Below are 16,467 nucleotides of genomic sequence, written 5' to 3' on the forward strand. Positions count from 1 at the left end.
TATTATATACTAAACTGCAATTGGCGTCCTTTAAATCACCTCAGTATGTTACAAATATGAACTTTAATGATGATAAATTGACATATACAGGTTTGAATATTGAAACAAGATGGAGGATACAATAATGGTAAATTTTTTTTAATACAGTTCTTAAATTTTAGGGCAGGGTGGTCGTGCTGGCTTAATGAAATAGAAATATTAGGTATTGTTTTTAATAAAAGATATTGTAATTTTGAAAAATAATTTTGTTAAATTGTAATTATATTAGTTTTGAATTGTTAGCCAAATCAAATGTTCCTGGGTTTTATGTTCTTCCAATGGATCACTGTTAAATTTAAAAGGATCTTTCTCACCCAATGTCTGTCTTCTGCTTCTCTGTACTTCAGTGATAATATGAATTTAATAAATAAACCTTTCTTTTGAACCAAATACTGCTGAATAAATGTAACCAGTTTCTTTATTTAAAATAATAATCTTGCTTCACTTCTTCTATATCCCTCTCTCCTTTAAACTTTTAAACCTCCGCTCTCTTCACTCAACAATCATCCCTGCACACTGTATCACTGACTTTAGTTTTCTTTATAACTTTTGAGTTTTATATGTAATAAGGTGAATTTTGATTAATTTTGATATATTTAATTTTGTATTTATTATTGTTTATATTAAAATTTGAGACAATTTATAAATAATTATTCCTTAATTATTTAATTATTATTACTAATAAATTTCTAAATTAAATTAAATATTGAAATGGATGTGAGATGGGCGTATGAAATGAGTCATTACATAGTATAGTACCTGGGTTGGAGGTGGCAGTTCGAGGAGGTACAGGAGTCTTGTGTACAACTACAGTCTCCGTAGGGATAGGCCTTCGAGTGTGTCGAGATGTCTGGGCCCTCATCACTGGTTCTGAAAGCTTACGATTTCTGTAACAATATGTTTAAAATATCAAGATTTTAGACAATTATTATATATTAGTTTGTAGAATGATGTATGTTTCTTAATCACTGCTTAACAGTAACTAATAAAAAATGTACAATGTACAACTAAATCAACCCAAAAAATGTTAAACCCACAATAACAGATTAAGTAAACACTATAAATTTATGTCAAAATTTTCCACTTATATACAAGCGTTCACTGACTAGAATAAACAAATTATTACATGCAGTAATGCACATCAGGATAGGTACTTTAACATGCACTATAAGGCAACTATCCAATCATATGAATCCCATGGACAATCCTGTAATCAATTTAAAACTTCCATAACTAAAAACAAATTTAAAAAATAATAAACAATAGAAAGAGCAAGAAACCATTAGAAAATTTGATATTTTGTTAGTTTAACATCTACATTTTGTTTGTTTGAACTTTTTATATATTTTTACACTTTTAAATTTTCTACAAACATATAGTAATAATTATTGTCAATGATCACTGCAATATATGTTTGTATTATTGAATAAAATTGTATTGGAATGACAAGACATAAAAGGTTGCTAGTACTAATATTTTTACATCATAGCATCTAAAAATCTTTAGGGCAGGTAGATAGTTACTGCATTCTCATATTATAACTGAACCTATTTTGTATTGATGACATATTTATACACAACACAAAGTCTTGATGTTTAAAGTAATGTTACCACCTCAAAAGCTTGTGTGAACCTTGCTTCACTTGCAATCTCAGGTTGTGAATATGATCATTTCATCTACATTCAAAACCAACTGCAATATGTACTACAGGAGGAAAATGACAGTTGGAGAAGACATCCAACAAAGATGCATCTGAGAAGGTATTGGAAACTGCTGCCCAAATAATACAAAATTGAAAAAAAAATATGGGGTGTATGGTGTTTATGTTAAATGTCATGATGCTGTATAAAAATTATGATCATGGTTTTATTCAATGCTGCTTGATTGCTATCAGATCGTCTCTGCACACAGAAGTCTTAATACATTTGATTATCACATCTGACTGCTTGGGGAAATTGTTATTTAAAGGTTCTCCAAGCTAGCCATTTGGATTTTTCTAGGTCGAACAATATATGATTGAAAGTTATGTGAGCTAGCAATAAAAGAAATTGGAATTCTATCCCCAGCGAATAACGCTGGAAGTTTTTTAAATTTTTAGTTATCATACTGACGTGTCGGTCTTGACGCAAGGTTTATTTGTTTTTCGCTCTGTCCTGGAGATGACCTTGTACAGTTTGTTACGGTATTCGTCCACTGAGAGCTGCACATCATCTCTCAACAGTGGCACGATAGACGTCACCAGTGCCGGCTCATTAGAGGCATTGTGAAACCTGCAACATCAATTTTATATAACAAAACCCATATAATACATAAAATATTGTATATTGTAAAACTAACTAAAATTAAATATTGTAATTTCCTCAACAAATTCTTACATTTATCTTTTGCTACCGTAAAATGGGGTGAATAGCAACACTGGGGTGAATAGCAACAAAACTTCCGAAAATCTTTTACAAAATGGTAGAAAGGCACAAAACTGATAATCCACCGCGGGATATTTTTTTTTGAAGCTGCAAACCTTGAAAGTTACAGGGAAAAATAACGTTGTTGTGTTGGCATCACTGTACTGCTGTGTATTGAAGATGACACATGTGCTTTTAATAACCTCAACAATTGAATCTTTCTAAACTTCTCATGTAAGTACCAAACTAAGTTCTTTCATACAACCAAGTAGGTTTTTTTATTGTGCTAAAACATCTATGAGATCAATTACAGGAGTTAACAAATCTATCTATTCTGAAACATGTTGTTCAATAATTTTTAGGTTATCATGTCGGATATTTTTAAATCACGGGGTGAATAGAAACAGAGAATTGTTGTGTTTCTTTTCACCCCACGGATTACAAAATTAGATAGTAAGGTTATAAAATTATATATATACAATATTTTGGTGTTATTTTAGTGCTTGTTTACTGTCTCAGTTAGTATGGAGTTATATAGTATGCTTAAAATTTAGGCTACTATGAATGTTACTAAAAGTAACCAATTTTCAACAGGTCTAGGCCCAGGTAACCTAAATTAAATCTCAGTACCTACGGTAAATATCTTTCTTTCTCGTTTTAACAACTGTGTAGTAATGTTTAACATATATTACGTATCGTACTGTACATATAACATACCCATGTGTGTATGTTTAACATAGGTACGGTAACTTAAGAAACATTTTTATGTTCGATATGAAAAATATGTTTCAAGCACATTTTAAAAACAATTAGGTCTAATACAAATGTTTTTTTCCAGCATGTCGAGAAACTATATATCTCTCAACAAACATAAAAAACACTCGGCTGAAGACTTAAAAAGGGCTCTGAGTTTAATAAATGATGGTATGAGCTTAAGAGTAGCGGCAGATTGCTCTGGCATTCATTACAGTGTGCTTTATAGACACATGAAGAAAGGTAGCGAGATGAAGAAGAAGGGGGGACAAACTGTATTGTCAGAAGAGGAAGAAAAAATTATTGTTGACAGACTAAAAACAGTCGGTGAATGGGGTTACCCGATTGATTCGATCACTCTACGGCTGTTGGTGAAAGAATATCTCGATAGGCGAGGAAAGACAGTGATCAAGTTTAAAGACAATCTTCCAGGAAAAGATTTTGTGTATTCGTTTCTACAACGCTACAAAGCTCAATTATCTTTCCGAATGTGCCAAAACATCAAACGGTCTAGGGCAGCCGTAACACCTGAACTCATCAATGAGTATTTTGATAACTTGGAAGTCGAGTTAAAGGATGTCCCTAAATCACACATTGTTAACTACGAGGAAACTAACCTGTGTGACGACCCTGGCCGAACAAAAGTAATAACAAGGAGGGGCTGCAAATATTCTGAAAGAGTAATGAACTCGACCAAAGCGTCAACTTCTGTGATGTTTGCTGCGTCAGGTGATGGAACCATATTACCACCATATGTGGTATATAAAGCTCAGCATCTTTACGACAGCTGGAGGGAAGGAGGTCCAGCCAACTCCCGGTATAATCGTACTAAAAGTGGATGGTTCGATTCCTTCTGTTTTTCAGATTGGGTTGAAACTGTGGCTTTACCTTACTTTAGACGGTTTGATGGTGTGAAGTATCTCATTGGGGACAACTTGTCCAGCCACCTGTCACTAGACGTTATAAAAAAATGCAACGAGAGCAAAGTTAAGTTTATCTTTCTACCGAGCAACTCAACTCACATCCCAACCACTAGACGTCGCATTTTTTCGACCGCTTAAGATATCATGGCGCGCTATCCTCAAAGATTGGAAAAATGGGCCAGGTAGGTACGAGGCTACTGTCCCGAAAGATAAGTTCCCCAGCCTCTAAAAAAAAGTTTTTGAGACTTGCAAACCTGATAACATTATATCAGGTTTCAAAAAGTGTGGAATAATCCCTATAAACCGCAAACCAGTGTTGGCAATGCTTCCAGGTTATGGCGTTTCCGATAGCGCTGCCGTGAGTTCAGCCCAGTCGTCGGCTGCCAATACACCTGGTACTGTATGTGAAACACCTATTGAAGCAATTGATTCTTGTTTCAAAGAGCTTTTGCAACAATTGAGGCAAGGTGACTCCCCAAAACCGAGGAAGAAAAGAGTGAAGGTTTCGGTAGCAGCTGGGAAGAGTGTCGGCGTCCAAGATTTTGTTGAGATGTCTGAAGATAATCCCGAAATAGTTGACCAAGCTGGGACTAGTACCGGTACCAGTACCGGAGTTAGGAAGGCAGGCACCAAGATTACAAAAAAAACAAAAAAGAAGGCAACCCAGACTATTCGTCAGACTATTCTGTCCAAGACACAGACAAAGAATTAATCTTGTCATCTCCAGACGAAGAGTCAGGTGTAGAGGAGCCCTTAAATACGCAATTGTCATTTCTTCCCGGAGATTTCGCTGTGGTAAAGGTCTATGGGAAAACTAAAGCCCACTTCAGACTATATGTTTGCCAAGTCAAAGATTATGAAGAAGGTGGTTACATCTGCCAGTTCTACAAAAAACAACCTTTTGCGAGAAAATTTGCTGTTACAGATGAAGACTCCTTCGTAAGCAAAATCGATGTTGTCCGTAAACTTGGTGTTCCAATTGTTGCCCCAAGCACATCACGTTTTAACAATACCATTAGTTTTGATCTCAGTGGACTGACATTATATTAAGTAGTAGAAGTCAATCAAAAACCTAGCTAATGTTTGCTGCTTGTTTCTTTTGTACCGGTAACTATTTTTTGTATTAATAAATTGTTTACATGAAAAAGTGCATTTAAAAATCTGTTCCCATGTTTTTTTATATTGTAACATGTAAAAGGTCATAAAACAGTGTGTTTCCATTCATCCCAACACTGGGAAATAGAAATATCTAGCAAAAACAACAGATGTTTCTATTCACCCCTTTCCGTGGGGTGAATAGAAACAGTAACATTTTAATTTTTTTGGTGAAGGATATTTAAAAATAATTAATACTGCTTAATAGAAGAAGGCAAGACCGGAAAACTGAGGTAATTTTCACTGGTTTAGCATTAAATTTAATAACTGTTTTTTAGCTCCAAAGTTGAAAACTGTTGCTATTCACCCCGATTTACGGTACTCCAGTTTACAGATAAGATTTCCTAAATTCAAATTCTCTTTCATTACAATCTGACGTTTATATTGTATCTTTACTGCCTGTTCCAGATGCAACTCTACACTTAGTTATCACACCAAAGTTATAAATATTGTACGATTGTTGATGTACAGTTACTGATTGCCAGGAACATTGATTATCCCAAATTGCATCCTTACAGTAGTAATGAAATGAATCTGTTCTGACATGCATTCAACCTGATTGTGATATTTGAGTTGATACTGAATAAATTTAGTTATCTATAATATAGAGGTATATTAATAGTTTAAATTAAAAAACAACATGCATGAAACATTCCATTAGAAATAAATGAGACTTATTAGATGTATTTTTAAGTAGTATTAAATGTGATATTTTGAAGCTAAATGAGCATTGGCTCTACGAGGAAGAATATTATTTATATATACCACAGAACTATGTAATTGCAAGTATTTTACTGTAGGCAAAAATTTTAAAAAATAGAGGTGGTGGTACTGGTATATTTATAAAGAAATGCATTGAATTCAATGATATAAATTTAGATGAATTTTGTTCTGACAGTAATTTTGAAATTACAGTTATTATCCTGCCTAAAATTAATTTAATAATTGCTACATTGTATCATACACCAAATTACAATATATCTGTATCTTTAGATAAATTAGAAACTTTTTTATTATATTTAAATTAAAAATACAATAACTTTCATTATGCAATTACAGCAGATTTTAATATAAATATAAGACAAAATACAGGAAATGCCCAATTATTTTTTAATCTGTTACGACCATTTAACACCTATTGGCTCACTGAAGAGCCAACAGGAGGTGGTGCATTTTTAGCTAACATAGTTACAAACGTTACTAGAGATCACCTGGGCTGTCGTGTAATTGAGCCTCACATATCCGATCATGCAGGAGTATTTGTAATTGATACAACATTTCATATATTTGTAATTGATGATAGCTGTAATATAACTAAAAATATAAGAGATGTAAGTACTAGAGCAATTTTAAATTGGAGAGAAAATATATCAGAAATAAACTGGATGCAGCTTAGTAAGTTTCCATGTATTGAAGATGCATTCGACTTTTTAAATTTAAAACTGAATAATTCTTTTGAAGAAAGCTTTAAAATTAAGGAACTAAAAATAAGAAGTTCTAATAGATTGAATATAAAATGGTTCACTCCAGAGCTGAAAAGACTTAAAGAATATATAATGAATTTATATGATAGGTTTAAGAACAGTATAAATACAACAAATGATATTGAATATAGAAATGATTATTTACAGGCTAAAGGATTATATAGGAGGAGAATAACCCATGCTAAGAAAATAGCAAATAATAACTATTTCACAAATTCCATCAATAAATGTAAGGCTGCTGGGAATATTGTTAAAGATGAGCCAAACAAAACAAAAGGTAATCAGGACTCAGCTGGATGCAACAAAACAAAAGGTACACCTGTTTCTTGAAAAGCTCAATGAACTTTTATTTTATTTATCATCTAAAAAAACTGAAGTGCTTATCTGTGCAGATTTTAATATTAATTTTAATGATACTATTCATTATGATACAATGGAGTTGAACCAATTAGTGACTTGCTATGGTATGCACATTATGTTTCAAAACGTTGTAACTCGTCCTGGTAACATCTACGATGGATCCTGTATTGACAATATCATTACTAATATACATCCCTCAAGATGGACGACCTCAGTCATTCCTATGGCTGTGTCTGACCATAATGCGCTGACAGTAAAAATTGGACTTGATGTCAAAATTGTGGGCGCTGATGACAGTGTTGTTAAACTTGGAAGACAGATTAATGACAATAGTATAATCATCCTTTTAAATTGTTTAAAAAATGTAAATTGGTTTTCTATATATGAATGTAAAGATATTGATGCTAAGTTTTCTCAGTTTCTGAATTTATTTGTATGGGCTATTAATCTAGCTTTTCCTTTAAAACCTGTGCGTTTTAAGAAATCATATTTTGTTAAAAGATGGTATGTCCCTGAATTAGATGCATTGAAGCAGACATGCCTAAAATATTTTTATGATTTTAAAGAAAGCGGTTGTGAAGCCCTAAAAATTAGATACAAAGAATTAAGATGCCTATATTTAAGATCTGTTAGAAGTGCTAAACTAGCCTATCATAATAAATTAGTTTCAAATTCAGTAAATCAACCTAAAGAAGTATGGAATATTATTAATAACAATCTCAATGTAAATAGTAAGCCTAAATTATGTTTAGATGATAAGACATGTCCACTGACAGCTGAAGGTTTTAACACATTTTTTATCAGTAGTATTAGGGACATTATTGAGAATGTGCCAGTTCATGTTAATGTATCTGTATATAGTTTTTTGTCTTCTGTTAATGTACCTACTGTTTTTGCTTTTAACCCTGTATCTGTCGAGGAAGTTTTTGCTGCCATTAACTCCTTAAGTAATTCAAATTGTTTTGATGTATATAATATTAGTTCTAAAATGTTAAAAGTGAGTAATTATCTGGTTTCTGAAGTTCTTACTGACATTTTTAATCAATGTATTGATTATTGCATTTTTCCTGATAAACTGAAAATGTCAAAAGTTGTTCCTATTCATAAAAAAGGTGCCAAAGATGAATATGCTAATTTTAGGCCTGTTTCACTTGTTCCTGCTGTGTCAAAGGTCTTTGAGAGATTAATTAGTTTACAAATAATAAAATATCTAGAAAGTAACAAACTACTTTCCACACAACAATATGGTTTCAGGAAACAAAGGTCAACTACAGATGCTGTCCTTGCTTTTATTCAGGATTGTCTGGAAGGTTTGGAGGATGGTGTGCATATTAGTGCAAAGTTCTTTGATCTCTCAAAGGCCTTCGACACAGTATCTCATGATATCTTATTAATGAAACTTGAAGCTCTTGGTTTTGATTACAAGTTGATTAGTTTTATAAAATCTTATCTTACTGATAGATCACAGACAGTTTATTTTAAAGGTAATTTATCTAATTTTAGAAATGTTGACCAGGGTGTACCACAGGGTTCAATTTTGGGACCTCTGCTTTTTTTAGTATATGTAAATGACTTGCCTTGTAATATTGAAGATAATAATACTACTTGTTTTCTGTATGCCGACGATATTCGAGCTAGCATGAAATCTCAAAATGCTAATATTGATGATGTTTTTGCTTCAAAAGTTGATGCTTTGGCTAAGTGGTGTGATGTAAATAAACTATCTATTAATTTGACTAAAACTCAAGATCTTGTTATATCTTTAAGGAATAATACTTTTCAAACAATTAAATTTCTTGGCATAATGGTCCAGTCAAATCTTAAATGGCAATCTCATGCTAAATATATTGCTCCAAAAGTGTCTAGAGGAATTTTTATGATTAGAAGGTTAAGTTTAATCGTCAGCTCTCAAGTACTTCTTTTAATTTACTATAGTTTTGTACATACATATCTTTCTTATGGTAACATCTTGTGGGCAAACAGTTCAGTGTCTCAGTGTTTGTTTGTACTACAAAAAAAAACTATCAGACTAGTGTGTAGTGCTAGGCCTAGAGCACATTGTAAATTATTATTTAAAGAGTTGAAAGTTTTATCCTTACGTAGTCTATATGTTTATAATTGTTTGCTATATGTTAAAAAATACATTGATAATTTTAAAAGTCATTTTGAGGTGCACTGCTATAATACAAGATTCAAGGATAATTTAAGGAAGGAGCAATGTAAATTCTCAACAACTCAACAAAGTTTTAAGTCCAATGCCATAAATTTTTTCAATCATCTGCCTTTAAATGTTAGAAGTTTAGAATATAATATATTTCAATTGTATGTAAAGAATGTACTTATTGAGCATTGTTTGTATACTGTAAATGAGTTTTATGACATAAGAATGTAGATAATATTCACTTTAAAAATACTTGACTATGCTAATACAAAATGTTTTTTGTCCTTGGCAATAAATTATTTGATTTGATTTGATTTGAGGATATTTTAATAGAGTCTAAGATTTGAAATAATTGTTTTATTGATGTTGATAAAGAATTGGATTTAATAAAATAAATAAGGACGTGTATGATAACTATGCCTTAGAACTGGTTAATAACTACGTTTTATATTGCAATATTAGTTGCAATAATATAATTTTCAAGTGGAATGTAATTGAAACTACTGATATAATGAAATATGTAGCTAGCCTTAGTTCCTCTAAAAGCCAAGATTACTATGGGTTTCTAATTATGCTATTAAAAGTATAATTAATTTAATAGTTGAACAACTAACATATTTTTTTGTATGCATTGTAAATTTGATTTAAATGCTATTGTAAAACCAATCTTAATGAATAAAGGTATCAACAAAGTCACATAAGGTACTCCAGACTGGTGGGCTTCCTTGACATTGCGATTTGGCATGTTAACAGTGGTTTAAGGAAAAACAGAGAAATTAACACTAACATGCCTCAATGTTCGTTTCTTCCCAGACTAAAGTCCAAAAAACAACAAAACTTCCATAACGCAAAACCTTATAAAGGATTAGTTTGAAATGTTAAATTAACTTAATAAGGATTTCTCTCTTGTACCGTAAATATATAGGAGTTAGATAGAATTTACCTGTAGACTGAAGTAGATTTCTGAGAGCTATATACGTATACTGTTTTGTTATTGGGGTAATAAGGCACCGACCAAAACAACTGTGGCATCGTAAGTGAATTGAAACAGCCAGAAGTAATCTGTAGTAGTCTTCTCCGTTATACGTACGTATGTATTTTTCTTCTTCAAGACAACAAGATAAATTCTACTATGGCACTGGAAAGATCTTAGACCAGAAGTATATGCCAAGGACTAGAAATAAACGTACATTTCTTACTAAAGCAGGTTTCCCAAACCTATGTATCTGTATTTTCTTAATTGGGGCAACAAGACAGACTCAGCTATGACGATGGAAGTATAATTAATTCGAACCAGAAATCCTCCTACATGTGCAAAACATGATATAAAAGTCAACTTAAACTCTGATCCTCTTAACCATGATTATTAATATAATATGCACCTGATTTATGCTTACTTTCATATAAAAAATGTCCTAGGACTCCATCATATTACTTCATAAGCGCTCTTACTAAGTAGTATAATGACTTCGATTTTGAAAATTGCGTGTGAAGCTGTGGGTACCACCTAGTATACCAATAAAGTACACAGTTTTGGTTTTTTTGAAATTTCTGAAAGTTGTCTATTTAATCTATAAAATTGTAACTTAGGTTATATTATGGATAGAAGGATAATTCCCTTTGGTTTATTCTAACAGTTAAGTTTTCTTTATTTAAGCTTAACTTTTTTAGCTCCGCCAACTGCACTTTATTCTTCTCACACTATTGCAGATTTAATCATTACTAAAGCAAAAGTTATTTAATAATTATAAAGCTATTAATTAAGTTTAATTTGTTAAATAGTTGAGTTGAAATAGGTTGAATAAGAGTTAATACATTTTTAATTACCTAAAACTATTGATACATTGTTAAAATTGGTTTTTTTTTAGTCTAGACAACCTGTGTTGTTATGAATATGGTAACGAATTAAATTAAATGTTATACCTGCAATAGAATTTAAGCAAGGAATCACCTGGCGATGTAGGGATGCCTGAGGGCCTGGGCAGCTGTGAGACGCTTGAGAGGATTGAAGACCAGTAGTCGGTGTACAAGATCCAGGGCGTCAGGGGAGGACCCGTGTAGTAGCTGGGGAAGAGGCAATCGAGGACCAGTGGGAGACCGTTGTAGCAGAGAGCTGCCATAGCCCGTACAGACACTTTCCACATCTATATGCATGGTAAAATAGAGAATAAATATGCTATTGAGACTGTATGTATAGAATCTATTAATAACTCGTGTTTTCAAATATAAATGTATTGTCTGCAATTTATTTTTATATATTTTAGATAGATATATTTTACGTATATTGTTAAAATTCCCTATAACAGGAAAACATTTTAAAATTATGTGTATATATATATATATAAAACTAGTATATATATATATATTTTTTTTCCTGATATATGCAGTTTTATGTTACAATTTTAATAAATGTAAAAAAAGAAGTGTTACTATAACACAAATTTTCTTCCATTATATACTATAAATTATATTTCAGTCACATTTCTATATTCCCTAAGAGTTGTGAATCAAATTATCATTGGAATCAAAATATTTACAGCTATTTAGCTGTACAATTAGCTATTGATTATGTTGAAATATGGGCACAAATCAACCATATGACTCCTACACTAAAAAAAAACAATGGTAATTAATTACTTTTACTCGTAAAACTAATCCTACTTTCTTTTTTGAAGATATTAGTAGCAATAGGATCAGGAAAAACACACTATGCAGTATTTTGGGGTTCTCATCAATTTGAAGTTTTCCAAATACTTAAGCAATTGTTTAAAGAACTTGGATTTTGTGATGTGAATTGTTCGTTTTTCAACAACAAAGAGCCTTGTATGATGCTCTTTATACAAGCATACAAGATGTATGACACATCTGTGGTCCAAAACCATCCTGAATTGTTCTGGAGTACAGAAATACGTTACATAGATGTAGCATTATATGAGTAGTGATTAAGAATATGTACAGGACATCTCTCTTGCATAATGGAAATTTTCTCAGTTGATCAAATGAGCTTCCAAGCAAAATCACCTGGTCAGCCAACTTCCCACTTTGGACCTCGTTTTCCCATGCCTGAAGATTTTCAAGCGTGCATGCTTCTTGATCGATTATATTTTTGAAACTAAATCCTCTTTTTGGTTTAGATGTTATCAAGGGGCATGTAGAAATCAGGGCCCAGGTTTAGTATTACATTAAAATTTTCATGTGATTCGTTAACAGTCAAAGCATTATACCATGATTCATCCTTCAGGACTGGTTTTAGGTTGTTAAGGTTTGTCAGGGAAAAATGTCTGAGATTGGGAGTACTTTATTTAGAGTTTGAAGTTTAAATGGCAGATCTGAACAGTGTGATCTGGTAGGCCAATTGTTATGATTTCTGTCTTGATATCATCATTGTGAATGCATGTAAAGTTAGTGCATGTAAAGTCAATAGAAGTTGAAGTGCTATGTTGGACTTGGTGGGAGGCACAGCCTTTGGATGTTGTGGCTAACCAGCATGTTTATTAATTCCTTATTACTCATATTATCAGTTAAATCATCTACATTTATGTCCCCCACAGCAACAGAAGGATATTTCCATGTTAGTATCATGTCCAGTGTCTTGAATAGGGCATCAAGGGCTATCCTTAAATTACTGTTTGGGGGTCTGTACACTCCTAAAAGGTAGGTTTGAGATTTTCCAGAGTTAATGCGGATCATGGAAAGTTCAACTACTTCTTCGATTGTGTTATCTATAACTTCTAGATTTTAAACTTTATTTTCAAGGCTATCATTCATGTAAATGGCCACTCCACCTTTTTTGTTAACTTCTCTTGAGAAACCTCCTACAAGAGTGTAGTTGTTGATTCTGATACGTTAGTTCTGCCGTATTCCGTCAATAAAACTAAGCTCGGTTTTTTTGGTTTCCTATAAATAATTAAGTCTATTTGTCTTCCTTTGAAGGTGGTTTATATTTTTTGTTGTAAGATTTTAAGCTATCCACAGTTTTTTAGTGTTTTAGGGAATTTGTGAAGATCTTTGTTTAGTAATGTTTCATTTTGCTTCCCCGTTAACTGATCTAAAAAAGTCTGCGGTAATTCGATTGTTTTAATAAAAAATCTGGCTGATTTTTATTAATGTCTGTCAAAGAATTCTACATATGTTCCTACATATTCAAGCTTCATTGCTATGACTGGTGGCTTCATTTACCCCATTCTTTTTTTAGGTCAAGTGATGGTGGTTTATTTTACGGTGTTTTGTCGAAAATTAGTGTTGGGTTGAAGTATCTGTTTTGTTTCAAAGTGTTGTTGATTCCATGTAACTAGTTTGGGTTGTGAGCATAGTTCTTTAGCAGTTGTAGGAGCTTGCTTAGATTTAGCGACTTGCAGTGATATGGTTGAGATGGTCAAATGATCTTTTACAGAACTATTTATTTTCCCGCTTGGAGAAGTGGGAGTTTCTAGGTATATTGACTGGACTGTAACTTTTTTTCTCTCAATTGGTCTTAAGTATTGTGACTATGCGTTCCATACTGTCCAGTATCTTATCTAATAGAACTAGCTCTTGTGACTTTAGTGAGGAGCTCAATGTTGGTGGTAGGAAAACTGTGGGTGTACATAAGAGTTGTGTTTCTACGTTTTTGTGACTTTTTAGGATTTGATTTTGTTTTATAGTGGTTAAGGATTATGTTTTCCAATTCTGAGATTTTTTTAACTCCTCAACTTTTTTTCAGTTAACAGTTTTCTGCTAGGAGAAGGTGACCAGCCTCAGCTGCCAATGTTAGGGAGATCTCTAGATCCGTTTCCTCTTGATCTGTTATATTACTCTCAGACTCAGCTTCAGGTTTAAGATAGCCATAGTGCTGTTTTCCATGTCTCTATTTTTGTATCTCGGTAAGTTAGGTGTTTTAAAGGAGGGTGTACTTTTGCTTTCCTTAAAGCCACAAAAATTGTTTCAGGCAGGGGGCTGTTATGAACAGTATTCCAGGGTGTTATGTGTTTTCAAAAATCAAATTATTATAGTTTTTTAAGCTGGGTTTGTCTGGCTTCTCTTGTCAATGTATATAAATGGTCCTGGTGAATAAAATTATACAGCTATAAGAGATCTAAGGAGTTAAGTAATCTAATAGGTATTGTATGAAACAGTTTTGTTTACTAGTTCTATATATTGGAACTGTAAAATTTCATTACTAAATATTGTTGATATCATGTACATTCTTCATAAAAATATATTTACTCTGCAAATATTTAGGTATCTTATACTTCAAAGTTTTCAATTACAGTCAAACCTCGATATAACGAACCTCAAGGGACCGAACAGAAAATTCGTTATATCGAGTATTTTGTTATAATGAGGTTTGTTATATTGAGGTTAGGTTAGGTACAATTTCGCTACATCGAGGTTTACAGACCATCGGCTTGGTCGTGAAATCGTATGCTGTACTGTATTTAAATAGTGTGTAAAACGAAATAAAAATGTATTTAGTTTGGAACAATGAAACTTTATTTTTATTTTTTTGTTTTAATTAAGAATACAGTATGTAAACAGAAAAACTGTAATACAGTAGCTATGTACTTTGAAAACACATTAAAAGAAAATTGAAAATCAAACATGACCTGAACAAAACTTTAAAATCTTACGCTAAAGATAGTAAAAAATACAGTACTTGTACTGTACAGTATTACTAAACTAAAAATTACAGATTGTTAAAGTTTAAATTGCCTAATCTACATTTTGTGTTTCAATGGCATCATTATTGATGCTGTTCTCCCCCTGTTTGTTAGAGAAAAAGTCAGTAATAGTAGTCTGCTTACGTGATGTGACGTTGATAATATCCAATGAGCAATCCAATGCAGTTATAGATTTTACCACACTTTCACTCAAACCACCCTTTTTAAGAAAAAAAAACACTATAGAACACCAATGGTTTCATGAGCCTCTTTTAAATTAGGGTTGGGCATTACACAATCTGGTTCATCGTCATCGTCATCTTCTGCAGCCACATTTTTGTCTGGAACAGAGGTCACAGAAGAAATGATGTCAGCGTCCGTCAACTCCTCACACACAGCCACGTTGTCATCAAAAGTAACAAAGTCCTCGAACTCTGCATCCTTCTCTAGCTCTAATGCTTCTTTGACTGTTTCCCAACCATCCGCAGTGTCGATTTCCTGTGTAGGAGGCTGGTCTGAATTGTCCTCCAGAGTTGTGACAGAGAATCCACTCTTCTTGAAACTATTACAAATTTATTATAGTTTCTGTAACTTTACTCCACACTTTTGTGATCATCCACATGGCGTCCAAGACATTTATATTTGTAGGTAAACGGTTTTCCATGTCTCTAAGAAACTGTTGTATGACCTCTTTTCTATAATTTACTTTAAAACTTCGGATAATGCCCTGGTCAAGCGGTTGCAGTTTGGAGGTTGTGTTTGGAGGAAGATACTCGACCTTAATGTTACTCAGCCTAGGAATGTTCTTTTTTCTTATTCATATCTTTGTTAAAACTTTGAAGCCATGCCCTGAAAGCGTCACAATTCATCCAAGCCTTTGTATTCACCATGTAGTCTGTAGGAAGTTCATTCACGTTTTTAAAACAACGTGGTTTTTTTCGCTTTTCCAATTACCAAAGGCTTTAATTTATGAGTCCCTGTGCAGTTTGCTCCCAGCATAACTGTTAAATGATGTTTACTATTTTTTCCACCATGGCATTTATCACCCTTAAATGACAATGTTTTGTCAGGTAAACATTTGAAAAACAATCCAGTTTCATCTGCGTATAGATGTTTTCTGGTGCATATCCCTCGGTTAGCTCGGGAAGATTATCTTTCCACTCAGTACAAACACCTTCATCGACTTTTGCACTTTCACCGCACACTTTTCAAAAAATAAGTTCATTTCGTTTTTTAAAGTTTTGCAACCATCCATTGCTTGCTCGGAAGTTCTCGTGTCCCAGTTCAAAAGTAAACTGTTGGGCTTTTCTTGAAGTATAGGTCCACTTATTGCAATATTTTTTTATCTTGGCACTGCTTCAACCATTTAACCACACACTCCTCTACGTCCTTCAGCTCACACGATCTTATCTTTCTGATTTTGGAACACTGTACACTTCTGTCATTGAACTTCTCTTTCTTTTTTAAAATTGTAGCTAAAGTGCTGCGCAAAATGCCAAATTCTTTTGCGATGTCCAATTTTTTTTTTCTTGGATTGTCTTCAATGCATTT

The 16,467-nt window shown here is 32.8% G+C and overlaps 1 protein-coding gene across 1 annotated transcript in view; it reads right to left on the reverse strand.

The window, feature by feature from the left end:
• LOC124368670 (mitogen-activated protein kinase 15) overlaps nucleotides 1-16,467 on the reverse strand; it is a 38,190-nt gene that overhangs the window by 9,544 nt on the left and 12,179 nt on the right. The window contains exons 6-8 of the mRNA XM_046825945.1: nucleotides 11,229-11,421; nucleotides 2,151-2,309; nucleotides 799-926 (exon numbers count right to left, since the gene is read on the reverse strand). Coding sequence (XP_046681901.1) covers nucleotides 799-926; nucleotides 2,151-2,309; nucleotides 11,229-11,421 — 480 coding nt within the window. The remainder of the gene's footprint in view (nucleotides 1-798; nucleotides 927-2,150; nucleotides 2,310-11,228; nucleotides 11,422-16,467) is intronic.

Source organism: Homalodisca vitripennis, chromosome 1, assembly GCF_021130785.1.
Source record: "Homalodisca vitripennis isolate AUS2020 chromosome 1, UT_GWSS_2.1, whole genome shotgun sequence".
NCBI lineage: Eukaryota > Metazoa > Arthropoda > Insecta > Hemiptera > Cicadellidae > Homalodisca > Homalodisca vitripennis.